General features: G+C 34.1%; 1 protein-coding gene across 1 annotated transcript; it reads right to left on the reverse strand.

The window, feature by feature from the left end:
* Nucleotides 1-404: 404 nt before the first annotated feature.
* On the reverse strand, nucleotides 405-4,713 carry LOC107897556 (ras-related protein RABB1b). The gene is made up of 6 exons (XM_016823045.2): nucleotides 4,493-4,713; nucleotides 4,237-4,376; nucleotides 2,785-2,867; nucleotides 2,247-2,451; nucleotides 1,685-1,753; nucleotides 405-752 (listed from the first exon to the last, which is right to left on the reverse strand). Exons 1-6 carry the CDS (start codon nucleotides 4,536-4,538, stop codon nucleotides 660-662), a joined length of 636 nt encoding a protein of 211 aa, XP_016678534.1. The 5' UTR covers nucleotides 4,539-4,713; the 3' UTR covers nucleotides 405-659.
* Nucleotides 4,714-15,741: the final 11,028 nt, after the last annotated feature.

Raw genomic sequence — 15,741 nt, forward strand, 5'->3', positions numbered from 1 at the left:
TCCATATAACATACTACTATCTAAAATTAAAATCGAATTTTGGGATTTTTTCTATATTAGTTGAAAATAATAAAAATACATTGAAAAAAATTTCTGAACTGTTTGGGTCGAGTTTAAATTTGAGTCATTTGCAAACTTTCACTACTTGAGCCGAACTTGAATCTTTTTAGTCAAGCTTGAATAAATGACAAGCAAAGATATCCCTTTTACCTCTTGGACCTAGTATTTACACACGTATACATTTTGCATGTGTATCATATTCATATGTTTTATTATTATGCCACAATCACATTAATTTGATAAATTTGAAACTCGTGTGATGTGCATCATGCAGTAGCATTAGTTCTCACATATTTTTTATTCAAATTCAACTAAAAGAAAAGAGGAATTCACCATGATCAGACTGAAGAATATGTTCAACTGACATTTCTTAGCCATGAACATTGTTGGCAAACATCAAACATTTATGTTACAGTGCAAATTACAAATTAAACTAAAATGAAAGGATAAAAGAAAAAAGATTTTAACACTGTACATTGGGTTTTCTTACTAAATTCAACAACTTAAGGGATATATTCATCAAAGCAACCTGATGAAAGTAAATTGGACACAATTATCAAATACAGAGTACAGGGTTCAAGAGATAGTTTGCATTTATATTAACCACAACAGCCACCGCTCTGAGCAACTGCTCCATCTCTTGCACCAGAAGGACCTTGGGCGCGACCATACCCGATCTTGATGCCTGATGACTGCAGTAGTTTCAAAGAAAAATGCCTTTCTGAGTAAGAAACTCAACTTGTCTCTTGATTAATGAAGATGGTTCAAACTATCTAAATCATTTTTTTCTTTAGTTGCAAGATGTAAGAAAGTCAATTTAAACAATGCTGATCACATCGAAGACAGACATCAGGGTTCTGACAAAAAGAAAACAATTAATCGAAAGTGTCCTCGTCTCTCGATTAATGACGATAATTCTAGGTTCAAACCACATATAACAAGTTTATCAACCCCCTTACAGAAAGTCGAACTAGCTAAATCATGGTTTTCTTTAGTTTCCGGCTATAAAGTCCATTGAAACAATGCCCTCCTCTATATGGAGACAGTATCTTTGGTTCTAGACATCCCCTCAATGAAGCGAGGGGGGCATACGGGCAAATGTATAATCAGTTCCAGACATCTTTTCAGGCGAAGCCAGGGGCCGTTAAAGGGGACCATGGTCCCTCTGACTTTCAAGATTTTTGATGCATATATGCAAGTCAATGGCGTATATGTTAAATTCGTATTTGGCTGGCCCTCATAACTTCTCCTCAAAAGTCATAAATTCAACTATTACTTCTTATATCTATATGAAATTCTACTATTGTGTTTGGATTTAATTCTTTCATATAAATTAATTATTAATATTAAATTTGTTTACGATCTGCATAAGCTCCAAACTTATTTCAAAGAAACGTCATCCTCACATTTGTTTCTTTCAATTTGATATGTAATAACCATGACAGAAAAATTGAATCAAATATTTATTGTTAGTAGAATATTATATTCTATTATATTAAGTGCAACTAAAAATATTTTGGTATATATTTTTCCCGTATGTCTAATTAAAATGCAAGTTGCCCCCTTCACCCCTTCCCTCCTGACCTGAATTTTTTTTGCTTCAATAAAGTGCCTCGATTATTACCTCATTGGATACATCGAAGACTCCTTCCTGAATGTTCTGAAGGATTTTAGCAGCAGTCTTTATGAAGGCCTGCAAAATGATTCAGAATTTCAGTTAGAACTGCTCAGCAAAAGTTCAACAAAAGCTATGCTGCTCTGACTATTCATTTTTTTTCCTTAAGCATCCGGGTCAAGATACTTGTATCCAGGGATTTAAATTGCGGTCGCGTCGCGTTTGTCGCAGTCGCGGACATAACGGACGCTATTGCGGTCACTGCGGGTATTGCGGTCGTGAATTTTACATTACTTATTGTGTATTGCGGGTATAGCGGGTTTCGGCAGTAACGGTTTCGGACGGTGCCGTTACCGCTATATAACGGCCGCTATTTCGGTAACGGACCGCTATTTAAATCCCTGCTTGTATCTGACAGATGCTCGGATTCTCTAAATATATGGCTCAACACTCGTTCTCAAGTCAAAAGTAAAATATATTAAAGGAATGAAGAAAGCACTAAAAATTCCAAATAAAATGATGGCGCTAGATCTAAAATTTTGATGTGCAAATTAGGGGGGAAAATACTTACCTCCTCAACATTTTGAGCTGTTCTAGCAGATGCTTCCAAGAACAAAAGCCCATTTTCCTTAGCAAACTGTTCGCCCTCTTCTTTGCTAACAGCCCTCCTGTGAGAAAGATCACTTTTGTTCCCAATGAGCATGATTGTCATGTTTGGATTTGCATGTTGTCGTGCATCCTCCAACCAACTTGCTAGATGATTAAATGTTTCTCTCCTGGTCAATTTACAAATTTGCAGTTCAGATATAAGAAACTACAAATGTTCCAGAACTAGGTTTTGTAAGCTTTGATAGTCCTATAATAGAAATAAATGAAACCAGTCTTAGCATCCTAACTGAGAGGAAATAAAAGTTGCTAAAATCCAAGGGTAAGAAAAGATCTTGAAGCAAAAGCTATAATAGTGAGATGCAAGCAACCTTCAACTCATCTACACCTATTACTTAAGTATCCTTGCACGTTACAACCTTGTTTTAAGGGTTTCACTAATCTCCAATAGTTCACAGATAACAGCAACTAATTCTGCACCGAATGACGATTCTGTCTCTCACCTGGTTATATCGTAGACCAGAAGAGCTCCTGCTGCTCCTCTATAGTAAGATCTGGTGATGGACCTGAAGGATTCTTGCCCAGCCTGAAATATAATCATGCATAAGCTCTGGCTCAAATCCATCAAAATGATGAACAATGAAATAGAAAATAAAAAAGAAGGAAAAGAAAAATAGTTGAGATAACTACAAGCTCAGTTAGATGTTAACAAGCTGGGCAATAGATGAGCTCAAGCCAAAGTGCAAAAACCTTGTTCAAACTCAGCTCAGCCTACTTATCTGGCTTTGATTGAAACCAAGCTCTCTTTTATATCCTCAAAAGTTTCAAACTTTAGCCTACCTTTACGAACTAATCACAACCCAAATATCAATATTCAACTAACATTACCATTTTCTGTTGGGTACACTTTCAGCATTTAAATTTGGCAGTGAAAAAAAAGGTGGGAAAGAGAAGCATATAAATAGATGTAGATTCCCACTACAGTTTCTTTAAATTCCATCTCTCAACCATAAAATGGCTCCATTTTTACCTAGATATAAACATTTTAAAGAAAATCATAAACATTGGATTCCTTTTAATCTATCCATATATGGTTCTTAATGATATAAAATTCGAATCAAGACTTGAATTATGTTAAAAGATGCTTAAGCTAAATGTAGTCTGCTTGCAAAAAGAAGAAGAATACGCCAGCAAGCATTTACTAAGCTTGTTTATGAACAACTTATTGAACTTGTTCGTGAACATAAACAAGTCACATTTATTGATGTTCAACTCATTCGTTTTCTTAACAAGTGTTAAAATCTTGTTCAAAACTTAATAAATGAATATGATGACCCTAAACCAAACCCATTTATAAACTGCTTACTGAATGCTCTATTCATTTATAGCACTAGAGATAACATAAGCCATTGAATTCATTAATAAGCTAAGTTTCGACGGTTCCACATTCCTTGAGTAGGAAGCAAGCGAAAAAAGAATAAATAACCACCCAATATAGTCTCCTCCCCATGAAAGAAGGTAGAGTTCCTACACAAAAACAACTAAAAGATACCTAATGTCATCAAAAATATAATCCCCTGAAAAACGAGTCACCAAAGGCTTTCACTTTCACCTCCGTTTACTCTCACCATTAAGCCAACTAAAAGCCAATCAAATAGACAAACAAATAAAACTGCGCTTTTCGTCGGAAAAAGAATTTCAATTCCGACAAAACTCTACTCTAAACTTAGCACATAATCATATTCTTTGGGGGCCCCTAGCCCTAAGTTCTTCTAGACCCAACAGCCATAGTTCCTTGCTTAATAACCAAAATCTTTCGTAACACTCTTTGGCTTCTAAACCTAAATTATTCATATGCCAAAGCTAAAAATTCTAAAATTTTAATACCCTTTCCAGAAAACAACACAACAGAGTGCGCGTGTGTATATATAAGGTTAAAGAGTTAGGGTTTTTACAGTATCCCAAATCTGAAGCTTGATGGGCCTGCCATCTATGGTGACCATCCGAGCACCAAATTCAACACCGATGGTTAGATCATGAACTGGTTGGAATCTCTTGTCTGTAAACTGCAAAAGCAAACATGACTTTCCTACACCTGCAACACAAAAAAATCAAATCAAATCCCCAAAAAATTTGAAAGCATTTCTAAATGATACTTAAAAAAAAAAGAAAAATCAAATTGGGAAATTTTCAAACAGAGAAGTAAGCTACCAGTGTCACCGATGATTATGTACTTAAAAAGATAGTCGTAAGACATGGTTTGAGTGCGTCGTCGAATTCAAGGTTGTTCGTCCCCCTGTCCGAATTTTTTTTTCGCAGTAAAGAGAGGGAGAGGACAGAGGAGTAATGTAGAAGAAAAAAGAACGATACGGTTCACTGTTCGTCGTTGCTTCTGTTTTAGTTTTGGTTGAAATTCTAAGGCTTTTATTTATTTATTATTATTATTATTAATTATTTTCCTTTTACATGGACGAGGAAATTGTTGGGTGTTCAATCGGAGCCGATTATAATTAGAATTTTTTTTAAATAATTTTTATTTTTATACTTTTATACATATTTTTATTTAATCTTTTAAATTAATTTCCTTTTTTAGATAATTCAGCTTTTATCTCTCAATTAAGAAATAAAAATATTAACTTTTAAGGTACTTTCAAATATAGCTACTAAAATTACTATTGAGATAATATATTAGGAGTTAGATTATATTTTGTCTTTTCTATTAAAAATAAGCGATTTAGTTTCTATAGATTATATTAAAAAGTAAATTGATTATTTTTATTAAAAAATTGATGAAATAACTAGACACGTCACATATACCTTATGCTAATGTACAATGATAATTTTTTAACAATAAAAATGAATGAAACTTTTAATAAAAGCATCAATTTGCTATTTGACCTAACATATAAGATTAATCTACCCATTTTTTAAGTAGAAGGAGCAAAATATAATTCGACTCCTAGTATAGGGGTCTCTATATTATTTCTACCTTCAATGATATTAATGTATCTTTGTCTCTACTTCAAAAGAGGAAGAATAGAAATGGAGTCTAGAAATACTAGTGAAAAAAAGAAAAACTATTCAAAAGTGTCGTGAAAAGTGAGTATATTCAGAGAGGGCAACAAAGTTGCCGATAGACTGGCAGCAATGGCACTTTCAAGACCTTTGGGTAGATATAGATATATGCAATCTTTAGAGGAAATTCTCCAAAGATTACATGATGATTGCTCTGAAATGCTTAACATCGTTTAGTCTAGTTATGATTTTATCTATTTTCATGTACCAAAAAAGAAAAAAGTGAATGGAACATAGTTCTAAGAATATAGAAGAACAACCTATTAATTCATGTGACCAAAATATCATTAAATTAGGTGACATTGCATTTCGTATTGCAATTTCGGAGATCTAAGAAGACATTGTAAAATAGTTAAAGATTGATTTAGTATAGAAGTTGAAAAATTATGTGAAAAAGAGCTTTTTAAGTAAATAAAACCTTAGTAGATTTGATTTCCAAACAGAGCAAATCTAGGAAAGCATTGGAAATTCGAAAGGAGCAGGGGTATACCCCTTTTGCACATTGCCATGTTGAGCAGTGGAAAGATAAATCATCGGAGGTCATCGGGGGATTGTAATTACATATTTGTTTATCTAATTTATTATTAAAGAAATTGCTATTATTATTTTCAGTCTTTATTTCTTTATTTAGTTTATTAATAAAGACATTGTTATTATTATTTTCAATCTTTATTTGTAGGTATTAAATAAATTGTTTAATAATAAAGTTTTATAGTAAATCTTAAATATCCTTAATCAAAGTTTTAAAAGTTCCTATTGATGTTATTTGAAGTTTTTGAATGTTAATGGTAGATTTTGATGCTTGAAAATGAAATAAGACTATTTTGTTTAGTGAATTTTTGTTCGTTTTGAGTTTAGGGACTAAAATATAATAATGTAAAGTTTGATATGAAATTTCTAAAATTTATGTATTTAGACGGCTATATAGGGATGTAATTGAAATTGAATTGTAAAATAAAGCTTGAATTTGAAAGATATAATAGTTTCGGTTTTAGGGATTAAATTGAATAAAATGTAAAACTTGAGGGATTATTCGATAGATAAATTAAATTGTCATATAACTTTAGTATGCTGTTAAACGAGGGCTGTAATTGATAATTGAACTAAATTATGGTTTAGATTGGAGAATTTCAACAATTGGAGGATATACATAGAAAAAGGGAAAATTACTGAATTGTCCCTGATGCCTTATCCGTTGTTGTTTTTGTCAGGTAAGTTCATATGGGACTTAATTTTTAAATTCATAATGTAGTTGTAATACTCTAATTTGCCTTTTAGATAATATTGCTAAGTATATATATTGTCTCAATAGCAAACGGATTAATTCAATAAGACTTGAAATGTATGATAAATATGGGAATATACGTAACATCGAAAGAATGTAAATTTTTATACGAATGGATTAATTTGTAAGAAATGTTAATAAATGATTTGGTAGCTGGTAATGATTAATCAAATCATATTGGTGTGAATTTGATTAATTACTGAGATATATGACTTAAATGAAAGGTATTTAGATATGTATAGGTTAATTAAACTTTGTGTAGAGTATTGCACGATATTTAGATGAATTTGATATATGCTTTAGTTATTGGAAATATTGTGATAAGATGAATGTACTGAATTTTGAATAAGTGCTTCTAATAGCACTATGGTGCTCCTAACCATACTTTCGTACTCTTGATAGCACAACGGTGCTCTTGACAGTACTTTCGTATTCCTGATAGCATTACGGTGCTCCTGACAGTATTTTCATATTCTTGATAGCACTACGGTGCTCCTGACAGTACTTTCATACTCCTGATAGCACTAAAATGCTCCTGATAGCACTTTCGTACTCTTGTTAGCACTATGGTGCTCTTGATAGCATATCCATGCTCTTATTTGCACTACGGTGCCCTGATTGCACTTTGGTGCCTCTGATTGTACTTTTGTTCCCCTAATTTATCTTTGGTGCCTCCATAAGCACTTTGGTATCTTTGTTTGCATTTTTGGTGTATTTGTTTAGCACTTCGGTGTTCCGTGGTGAGGTGTAATTACCCCAGTATCCAAATCGAATTACTAATGTTCATCAGGTTGTTGGATTAACAGAAAAAGGGAAATGTCTTAAATTATTATGAGAATACATTCAAATAATATATGATGATTAAATGATATAAATGGTATTGAATTGATATAGCGTATGTAGTTGGTAATGTCTTGAATGATATATACAAATATTACTTGAAACAATGTTATATATATTCGATTATATGTGGGATTTACCTTATTACTGGAGAATGTCATATCAGATTAATGATAACATATGTTCTAAATGAATACGTACATTGTGTAAATGGAACGATATTAATGGTATATTGTTGACGACTCTGTTGTACGTTACTAGATTAACATAACAAGTAAATGTTGGATTGATACATGATTGGAATAATTGATGAACCATCATTGATAATGTAAAACGTTGTAACAAGTAGTTGAGTTTAATTAATTATTTCAATATGTTTAGTTATGAATTATGGTTAGTTTACTGTTTTAAATCTTATGAACTTACTAAGTATTTGAAATGCTTACTTTGTTTCGTTTTTTGACCTATAGTTGATGTCGAAACTATTTTTTTTTAAGTTTGAAAAAAAGGGGGATCGACTTTAAAAGCGAATTATGGAGTCGCCACTAATCCTTTTTGTTTAGGTGTGATCGGATTACCTAATAAAATATTTTATTAAAATATCAATTTTGGCCTACGAAATTTGAGAAAACGGGTTTGGGAGTCGATTACGTACGAGGAAGGATTAGCACCCTCGTTACGCCCAAAATTGGTACCAAATTGATTAAATAATGTCCTTACGTCTAAAATTTTAAAAAAAATTGAAATACAATTTCTTTTAAAACATTTAAATGACTCAAATTGGACGCTAAAATTCTCTTGTTTCGAAGGAATACAGTATCACATCCGGCACGTTAGGACACGACCCTTTAAACCCTCGAAACCACAACCAAGTCTTAATCTCAAAAAGCTCATACATTTGAAAATTATAAAAGGATATTTGGTTATTTGGTTCAATGAAGAAAAACCGAAACCCAACACGTTAGGGCACGATTTCTCGGATTTCCAAACATAGAATATTGCCTTTGTAACGCCCCGTATCCAAGACCGTCGCCGGAGTCGAACACGAGGTGTTAACAGACTTAATTCATTACTTAAACAGCTCAAACAATTTATTTTTAAAATTTCCAGTCAAGCTAGCAATCTGCGTCACAGTCGCTTAAAAATTCATATCTCGAGTTCCGAAACTTGAAATCCAATTCATTAAATTTTATCTGAAACTAGACTCATATATATATTTCCTAATTTTTTTCTAGAATTTTTGGTCAAGCCAATTAGTACAGTTTATTAGTTAAAGTCTCCCTTGTTTCAGGGTTCGACTGCTCTGACCTCTGTATATTACGAATCAGATATCTCACTATATAGAATTTCAATGACTATGAGGTTTGTTTCTCTTAAAACTAGACTCAATAAGGAATCTTTACATATAAAGCATGACTTCTAATTATTTGTTTACAATTTATGATGAATTTTTAAAGTCAGAAAAGGGGATCCAGAAATCACTCTGGCCCTGTTTCACAAAAATTCAAATATCTCATAAAATATAATTTATATACTATTTTGTTCAATCCATATGAAAATAGACTAATTAAGCTTCAATTTAATGACTTACAAATCATTTAATTCCATTTCTACTATTTTTAGTGATTTTTCAAATTTACATCACTGTTGCTATCAGATTCTATTTTATGGCAAATTTCACTTTACTAAGGATTTTCATGGACTAAATAGCATTTTAAACATACATAACATCAAATATGACTTAGATTGGCCATTCCAATGGCTAATCATTTACAAACCCTTTTCTTACCAAACCATAGCCATATCATAAGATCAATTACACAAAGTGAGTATTTTGCTATACATGCCACATTCAAAATACACAAGCCATTTTACCAATTTAAGGCTTCGGATAGTGTGAACGAGTCTTCGACCTATCCCGATTCTCAAGCCAGCTTGTCAAAACTACAATGAAAGAAAAGGAGGGAGTAAGCACAAATGCTTAGTAAGTTCACATGCAAATAGCAAGTAACATAATCACACAATCTCACATAAAACATCATTTGCATAAACAACACCAAGACATTCATGTTTCATTTACATTTAATATCTTTCTACGATTTCATCATACCAAGTTTTCAACCCGAGGGTTTAAGCACATACCTGTCAAATTTTCTCATTTACCACACTTACCAACATGTCACCTTCGTTTTAGGCCTTCTTCTTATTCACGTAAGATTCACCCATTGAACACATCGGAATATAATTCGAATACGCGGATGTCATGAACGTAAGTGTCATACCCGCAGCTAGACAAACTCAATAGCCTGCGGAACTTATGTAGCCAAGCTACCATGTAACCCGCCCATAAGTGAACTCGGACTCAACTCAATGAGCTCGGGCGTTCGCATCCATAAGTGAAATCGGACTCAACTCAACGAGCTCGGATGCCTAGTTACATCTCACAAACTCGGACTCAACTCAACGAGTTCGGAACTCAACCATCCGAGTGACATGTCACTTGTATTCTAATCTATTCCTAAGGTTCAAATGGGCGTTTTCCTCGATCACACATCTTTGCTGTCTTCCACGGAATATCGAAATTGATACTTCGGTGATAGTTCATACTCATTAAGTAATTCACATAATTACATATTATTCAACAATAACCACAAAGCATAATATTTCATGATAATAATCAGCATCATATCATATAAACAACATTAAATTGCTTAAAATGACAATTATGTTACTACATTTTCACATGAACTTACCTCGGTACAAAATTATTAGCAATCGAGCCTATTCTTCGTAAACTTTGTTTTTCCCTCGATTGCGAGTTGAATCTCATTTCTCTTGATCTATAATGCCAAATTAATCTTATTTAATACATACATTCATCAAAACAGCATTTAATACGAACTTTGACAAAATTACATTTTTGCCCCTAAGCTTTTGCATAATTACACTTTTTCCCCTAGGCTCGGGAATTAAACTTCATCCCTTATTCTTATGTTTTATGACATGCTGATCATTTTTCCCTTCTATGGCAACATCAAATTCACACTCTAACATGTACTTATGACTATTAGGTATTTTTATCGATTAAGCCCTTTTACTCGTTTTCGCTTAAAACCGAGTAGTACAAGTTGTCTAACATAATTTAAAACCTCATATTCTATCATAAAACACCAAAATACACAAATTTCACCTATGGGTATTTTTCCAAATATGAACCCTATGTTGAATTATTGCTAGCATAAGCTTAATCGAGCTACCGGGATTCCAAAAATGTAAAGAACATTAAAAACGGGGCTTGGAATCACTTACTATGGAGCTTGAAAGGTTGAAACAAACCCTAACCATGGATAACCCTTGAAATTTCGACCTAATGAAGAAGATGGACAAAAATTGGCTTTTAATTTTGTTTTTAATTCATTTTAATAACTAAATGACCAAAATGCCCTTACTACTAAACTTTCCAAAAATTCCATCCATGTCCAATTTTTGTTCATAGACTTAGAAATTGGTCAAATTGCTATTTAAGACCTCCTCATTAATATTCCAAAACAATTTCATACTAAAAACTCCTAGAATGCAAGTTTTGCAAATTATTCGATTTAGTCCCTAATTTCAATTTAAGCACTTTAGGCATAGGATTTCATCATGAAATTTTCACACAATCATGCAATCATATCATAAACATAAAAATAAGTATAAAATAATTATTTCTATCTCGGATTTATGGTCACGAAACCACTATTCCGATTAGGCCCTAATTCGGGATATTACAACTCTCCCCCCCTTTAAGAATTTTCGTCCTCGAAAATCTTACCGGTAAACAGGTGTGGGTATTGGTTTCTCATAGTTTCTTCAGGTTCCGATGAAGTCTCTTCTACCCTGTGCTTTTGCCACAATACTTTCACGAGAGCGACACTTTTATTTCTTAATTGTTTGACTTCTTGAGCTAAAATCTTAATCGGTTCTTCTTCGTAAGTCATATCCGATCGTAGTTCAATTTCTGTCGGTAAAATTATATGTGAAGGATCCGAACGATACCGACGTAACATAGATACGTGGAACACATCATGAATCTTCTCTAATTCAGTGGTAATGCTAGCCGATATGCTACCGGTCCAACTTTTTCAATTATTTCATATGGTCCAATAAAACGCGGACTTAACTTGCCCTTCCGTCCAAATCTAAGGACTTTCTTCCATGGAGACACTTTAAAAATACCTTATCACCAACTTGAAACTCGATTTCCCTTCATTTCAAATCCGCATAAGATTTCTGTCTATCTGAAGCAGCTTTCAAACAATCTCGAATCACTTTCACCTTTTCTTCGGTTTCTTTTATTAGATCAACTCCATAAATCTGATTTTCCTTGAGTTCAGTCCAATACAATGGCGTCCGACATTTACGACCATACAATGTTTCATAAGGTGCCATCTTCAAACTCATCTGATAACTATTATTATAAGCAAATTCTACCAACGGTAAGTACCTTTCCCAAGTACCTTGAATTTCCAATACGCAACATCTGAGCATGTCTTCAAGAATCTGAATTACTCTCTCTAATTGTCCATCAGTTGGTGGATGAAAGGTAGTGCTGAAATTTAACTTTGTACCTAATGCCTCTTGCAACTTTTGCCAAATCCGTGAAGTAAATCTCGGATCTCTATCCGAAATGATTGACAAAGGTATTCCATGAAGTTTAACAATCTCACGGATATACAATTCAGCCAACTTATTAAGAGAATAATCCGTACGTACCAGAATAAAATGAGCCGATTTAGTCAGTCTGTCAACTATTACCCAGATGGCATTTTTCTTCCCCGGAGTTAAGGCAAACCTGATATAAAATCCATAGTAATCCGATCCCATTTCCATTCAGGAACCATGATAGGCTGGAGTAATCCCGAAGGTACTTGGTGTTCAGCTTTCACTTGTTGACAAACTAAGCACTTTGATACAAACTCTGAATTATCTCTTTTCATTCCACTCCACCAATATATTTTCTTCAAGTCATTATACATTTTCGTACTTCCCGGATGAACCGCCAAACAACCATTATGTGCTTCATGCAAAATCTTTTGAATCAATTCATCATTTTTCGGTACACAAATTCGATTTTTAAACATCAAGCAACCATCAGAACCGATTCTGAAATCTGATCCCGTATCAGCTTCACATTGCTTTCTTTTGGCTTGCAAATCTTGATCATTTTTCTGAGCTTCAGAAATCTCTTGTAAAAACATCGGTCTTGCTCTTAACTCTACTAGAATCGAACCATCATTTGATATCTTTAACCGAGTGTTCATAGTTCTCAAAGCAAATAGCAATTTTCTGCTTAAAGCATCGGCAACCACATTCACTTTTCCCGGATGGTAATCAATAATAAGCTCGTAATCTTTCAATAACTCCAACCATCTTCGCTGTCTCAAATTCAAGTCTTTTTGTGACATCAAGTACTTAAGACTTTTGTGGTCTGTATATACTCGGTACTTTTCACCATACAAATAATGTCGCCAAATCTTCAAAGCAAACACTATAGCAGCCAATTCCAAATCATGAGTCGGATAATTTCTTTCGTGAGATTTTAACTGCCTCGAAGCATAAGCCACCACTTTTCCTTCTTGCATAAGTACACATCCTAAGCTATTTCGAGAAGCATCACTATACACCACAAATTCTTTACCTGATTCGGGTTGTACCAACACTGGTGCTTCAGTTAATAACTTTTTCAATTCTTCAAAACTCTGTTGACATTCTTCTGTCCATTCAAATTTAACATTCTTTCGGAGTAGTCTAGTCATAGGAGCAGCAATTATAGAAAATCCATTTACAAACCGCCGATAATACCCAGCTAGCCCCAAGAAACTTCTAACCTCGGTTACATTTTTCGGTGGTTTCCAATCAACAATGGCTGAAATCTTACTAGGATCAACCCGTATACCATCACCTGAAACAATATGACCCAAAAATCCAACTTCCCGGAGCCAAAATTCACTTTTACTAAACTTAGCATACAGCTGCTTATCTTTCAAAGTTTGCAAAACTATCCTTAAATGCTCAGCATGCTCTGTCTCATCTTTTGAATAAATTAAAATATCATCTATAAACACCACAACAAATTTGTCGAAGTATGGCCGAAATATGCGATTCATTAAATCCATAAACACAGCAGGAGCATTTGTCAACCCAAATGACATAACTAAAAATTCATAATGACCGTACCTTGTTCTAAAAGCAGTTATAGGCACATCCGACTCTTTTACTCGTAGCTGGTAATACCCAGATCTCAAGTCAATCTTTGAAAATCATGTCGCTCCTTTTAGCTGATCAAACAAATCATCAATCCTTGGCAACGGATACTTGTTTTTGATTGTCACCTTGTTTAACTACCGATAATCAACACACAATCTCATAGAACCATCCTTCTTTTTCACAAATAACACGGGAGCACCCCAAGGTGAAAAACTCGGTCTCACAAAGCCTTTATCAGTCAACTCTTGCAACTGTGACTTTAATTCTTTCAACTCTGCTGGTGCCATTCTATATGGAGCAATCGAGATCGGAGCTGTTCCCGGTATCAAATCAATACCAAATTCTACTTCCCTGACTGGAGGCAAACCCGACAATTCTTCTAGAAATACGTCCGCAAATTCACACACAACCGACACTGATTCAACTTTCTTTTCAACTTCTTTTGTATTAATTACATAAGCCAAATAAGCTTCATAACCCTTTCTCAAATATCTCTAAGCTGACATCGAAGAAATCATACTAGATAATGCCTCTGATTTGTCTGGTTCAACCCGCAGAATTTCACCACTTTCACACTTTAATTCTATAACCTTTTCTTTGCAATTTATTATAGCATCATGCAATGTCAACCAATCCATACCCAAAATAACATCAAATTCATCAAACGGCAACAACATCAAGTCGGCCAGAAAGTAATAACCCCGAATCATTAAAGGGCATTTCTTGCATACTTTATCAACTATCACACATTTGCCTAACGGATTCGACACTCTAATCATAAATTCTGTGTTCTCAACAGGTATATTCATACTAGACACAAGTTTTATGCATACATATGAATGAGTAGAACCGGGATCAATCAAAGCAATAACATTAACATCATAAAGAGAAAATAAACCAGTAATCACATCGGGTGATGAAGCATCTTCACGTGCCTTTATAGCATAAGTTCTAGCTAGAGCCCTTACTTCAGATTTAGCTGCTGAATCTCTGGCTACATTTTTGCTGCTTGCTTCATTTCCAGCTTTTCTCGAATATCTTCCCCTCGAGTCTGCACCACTAGCTTTTACATTCTGAAATTTTTCTTTCTCAGCTCTTTCTGGGTAGTCTCTAATAAAATGATCCGGAGAACCACACCAAAAACATTCATTCGCTCTACATGGGCCAAAATGATTTTTGCCACACCGCTGACACTCAGGCTTAACAAATCTCGTATTTCCCACACCAGCCACAGAAGTAGTCTGAGATTTAGGACCCACATTTTGCTTCTTAGAATTTCCATATGATTGTCCAGCCGAAACCTGTGAACGAGGATTCATATTTCTAGATTTTCTGGATTGTCGTGAGAATGAACTGATCGTCGGTCTTTTTTTCCAATTTCTAGTCTCAGCCTTTACCTTTTTCTTCTCTTAAGTAGTTCTTCAGCCTTGCAAGCTCGATCAACCAATACTACCATTTCTTTTAATTCAAGAATCCCAACAAATACTTTGATGTCTTCATTGAGTCCGTCTTCAAATCGTCTGCACATTTTAGCTTCTGTAGGAATATATTCTCTAGCATACTTACTCAACCTGACAAACTCTCTTTCGTATTCAGTAACTGTCATGTTCCCCTGCTTTAATTCAAGAAACTCTTTACGCTTCTGATCAATAAATCTTTCACTGATATATTTCTTTCGAAATTCTTCTTGAAAGAACTCCCAAGTTACTTTCTCTTTCGGTACTACTAAAGTTAATGTCTTCCACCAATGATAAGCTGAATCCCTCAACAATGATATAACACATTTCAAGCATTCCTCAGGTGTACAAGACAATTCAGCAAATACTCGAATAGAATTCTCGAGCCAAAACTCTGCTTTCTCGGCATCATCATCAATATTTGCCCTGAATTCTTCGGCCCCTTGTTTACGGATTTTGTCAATTGGAGTTTTGTGAAATTTCATCAGATCTACACCTTGAGGCATCGGGGGTACAGGTTGAAGAATCGGGGGAGGTGGGGGAGGTTGTGCGTT

Source organism: Gossypium hirsutum, chromosome A10 (assembly GCF_007990345.1).
Source record: "Gossypium hirsutum isolate 1008001.06 chromosome A10, Gossypium_hirsutum_v2.1, whole genome shotgun sequence".
In the NCBI taxonomy this organism is placed as follows: Eukaryota; Viridiplantae; Streptophyta; class Magnoliopsida; order Malvales; family Malvaceae; genus Gossypium; species Gossypium hirsutum.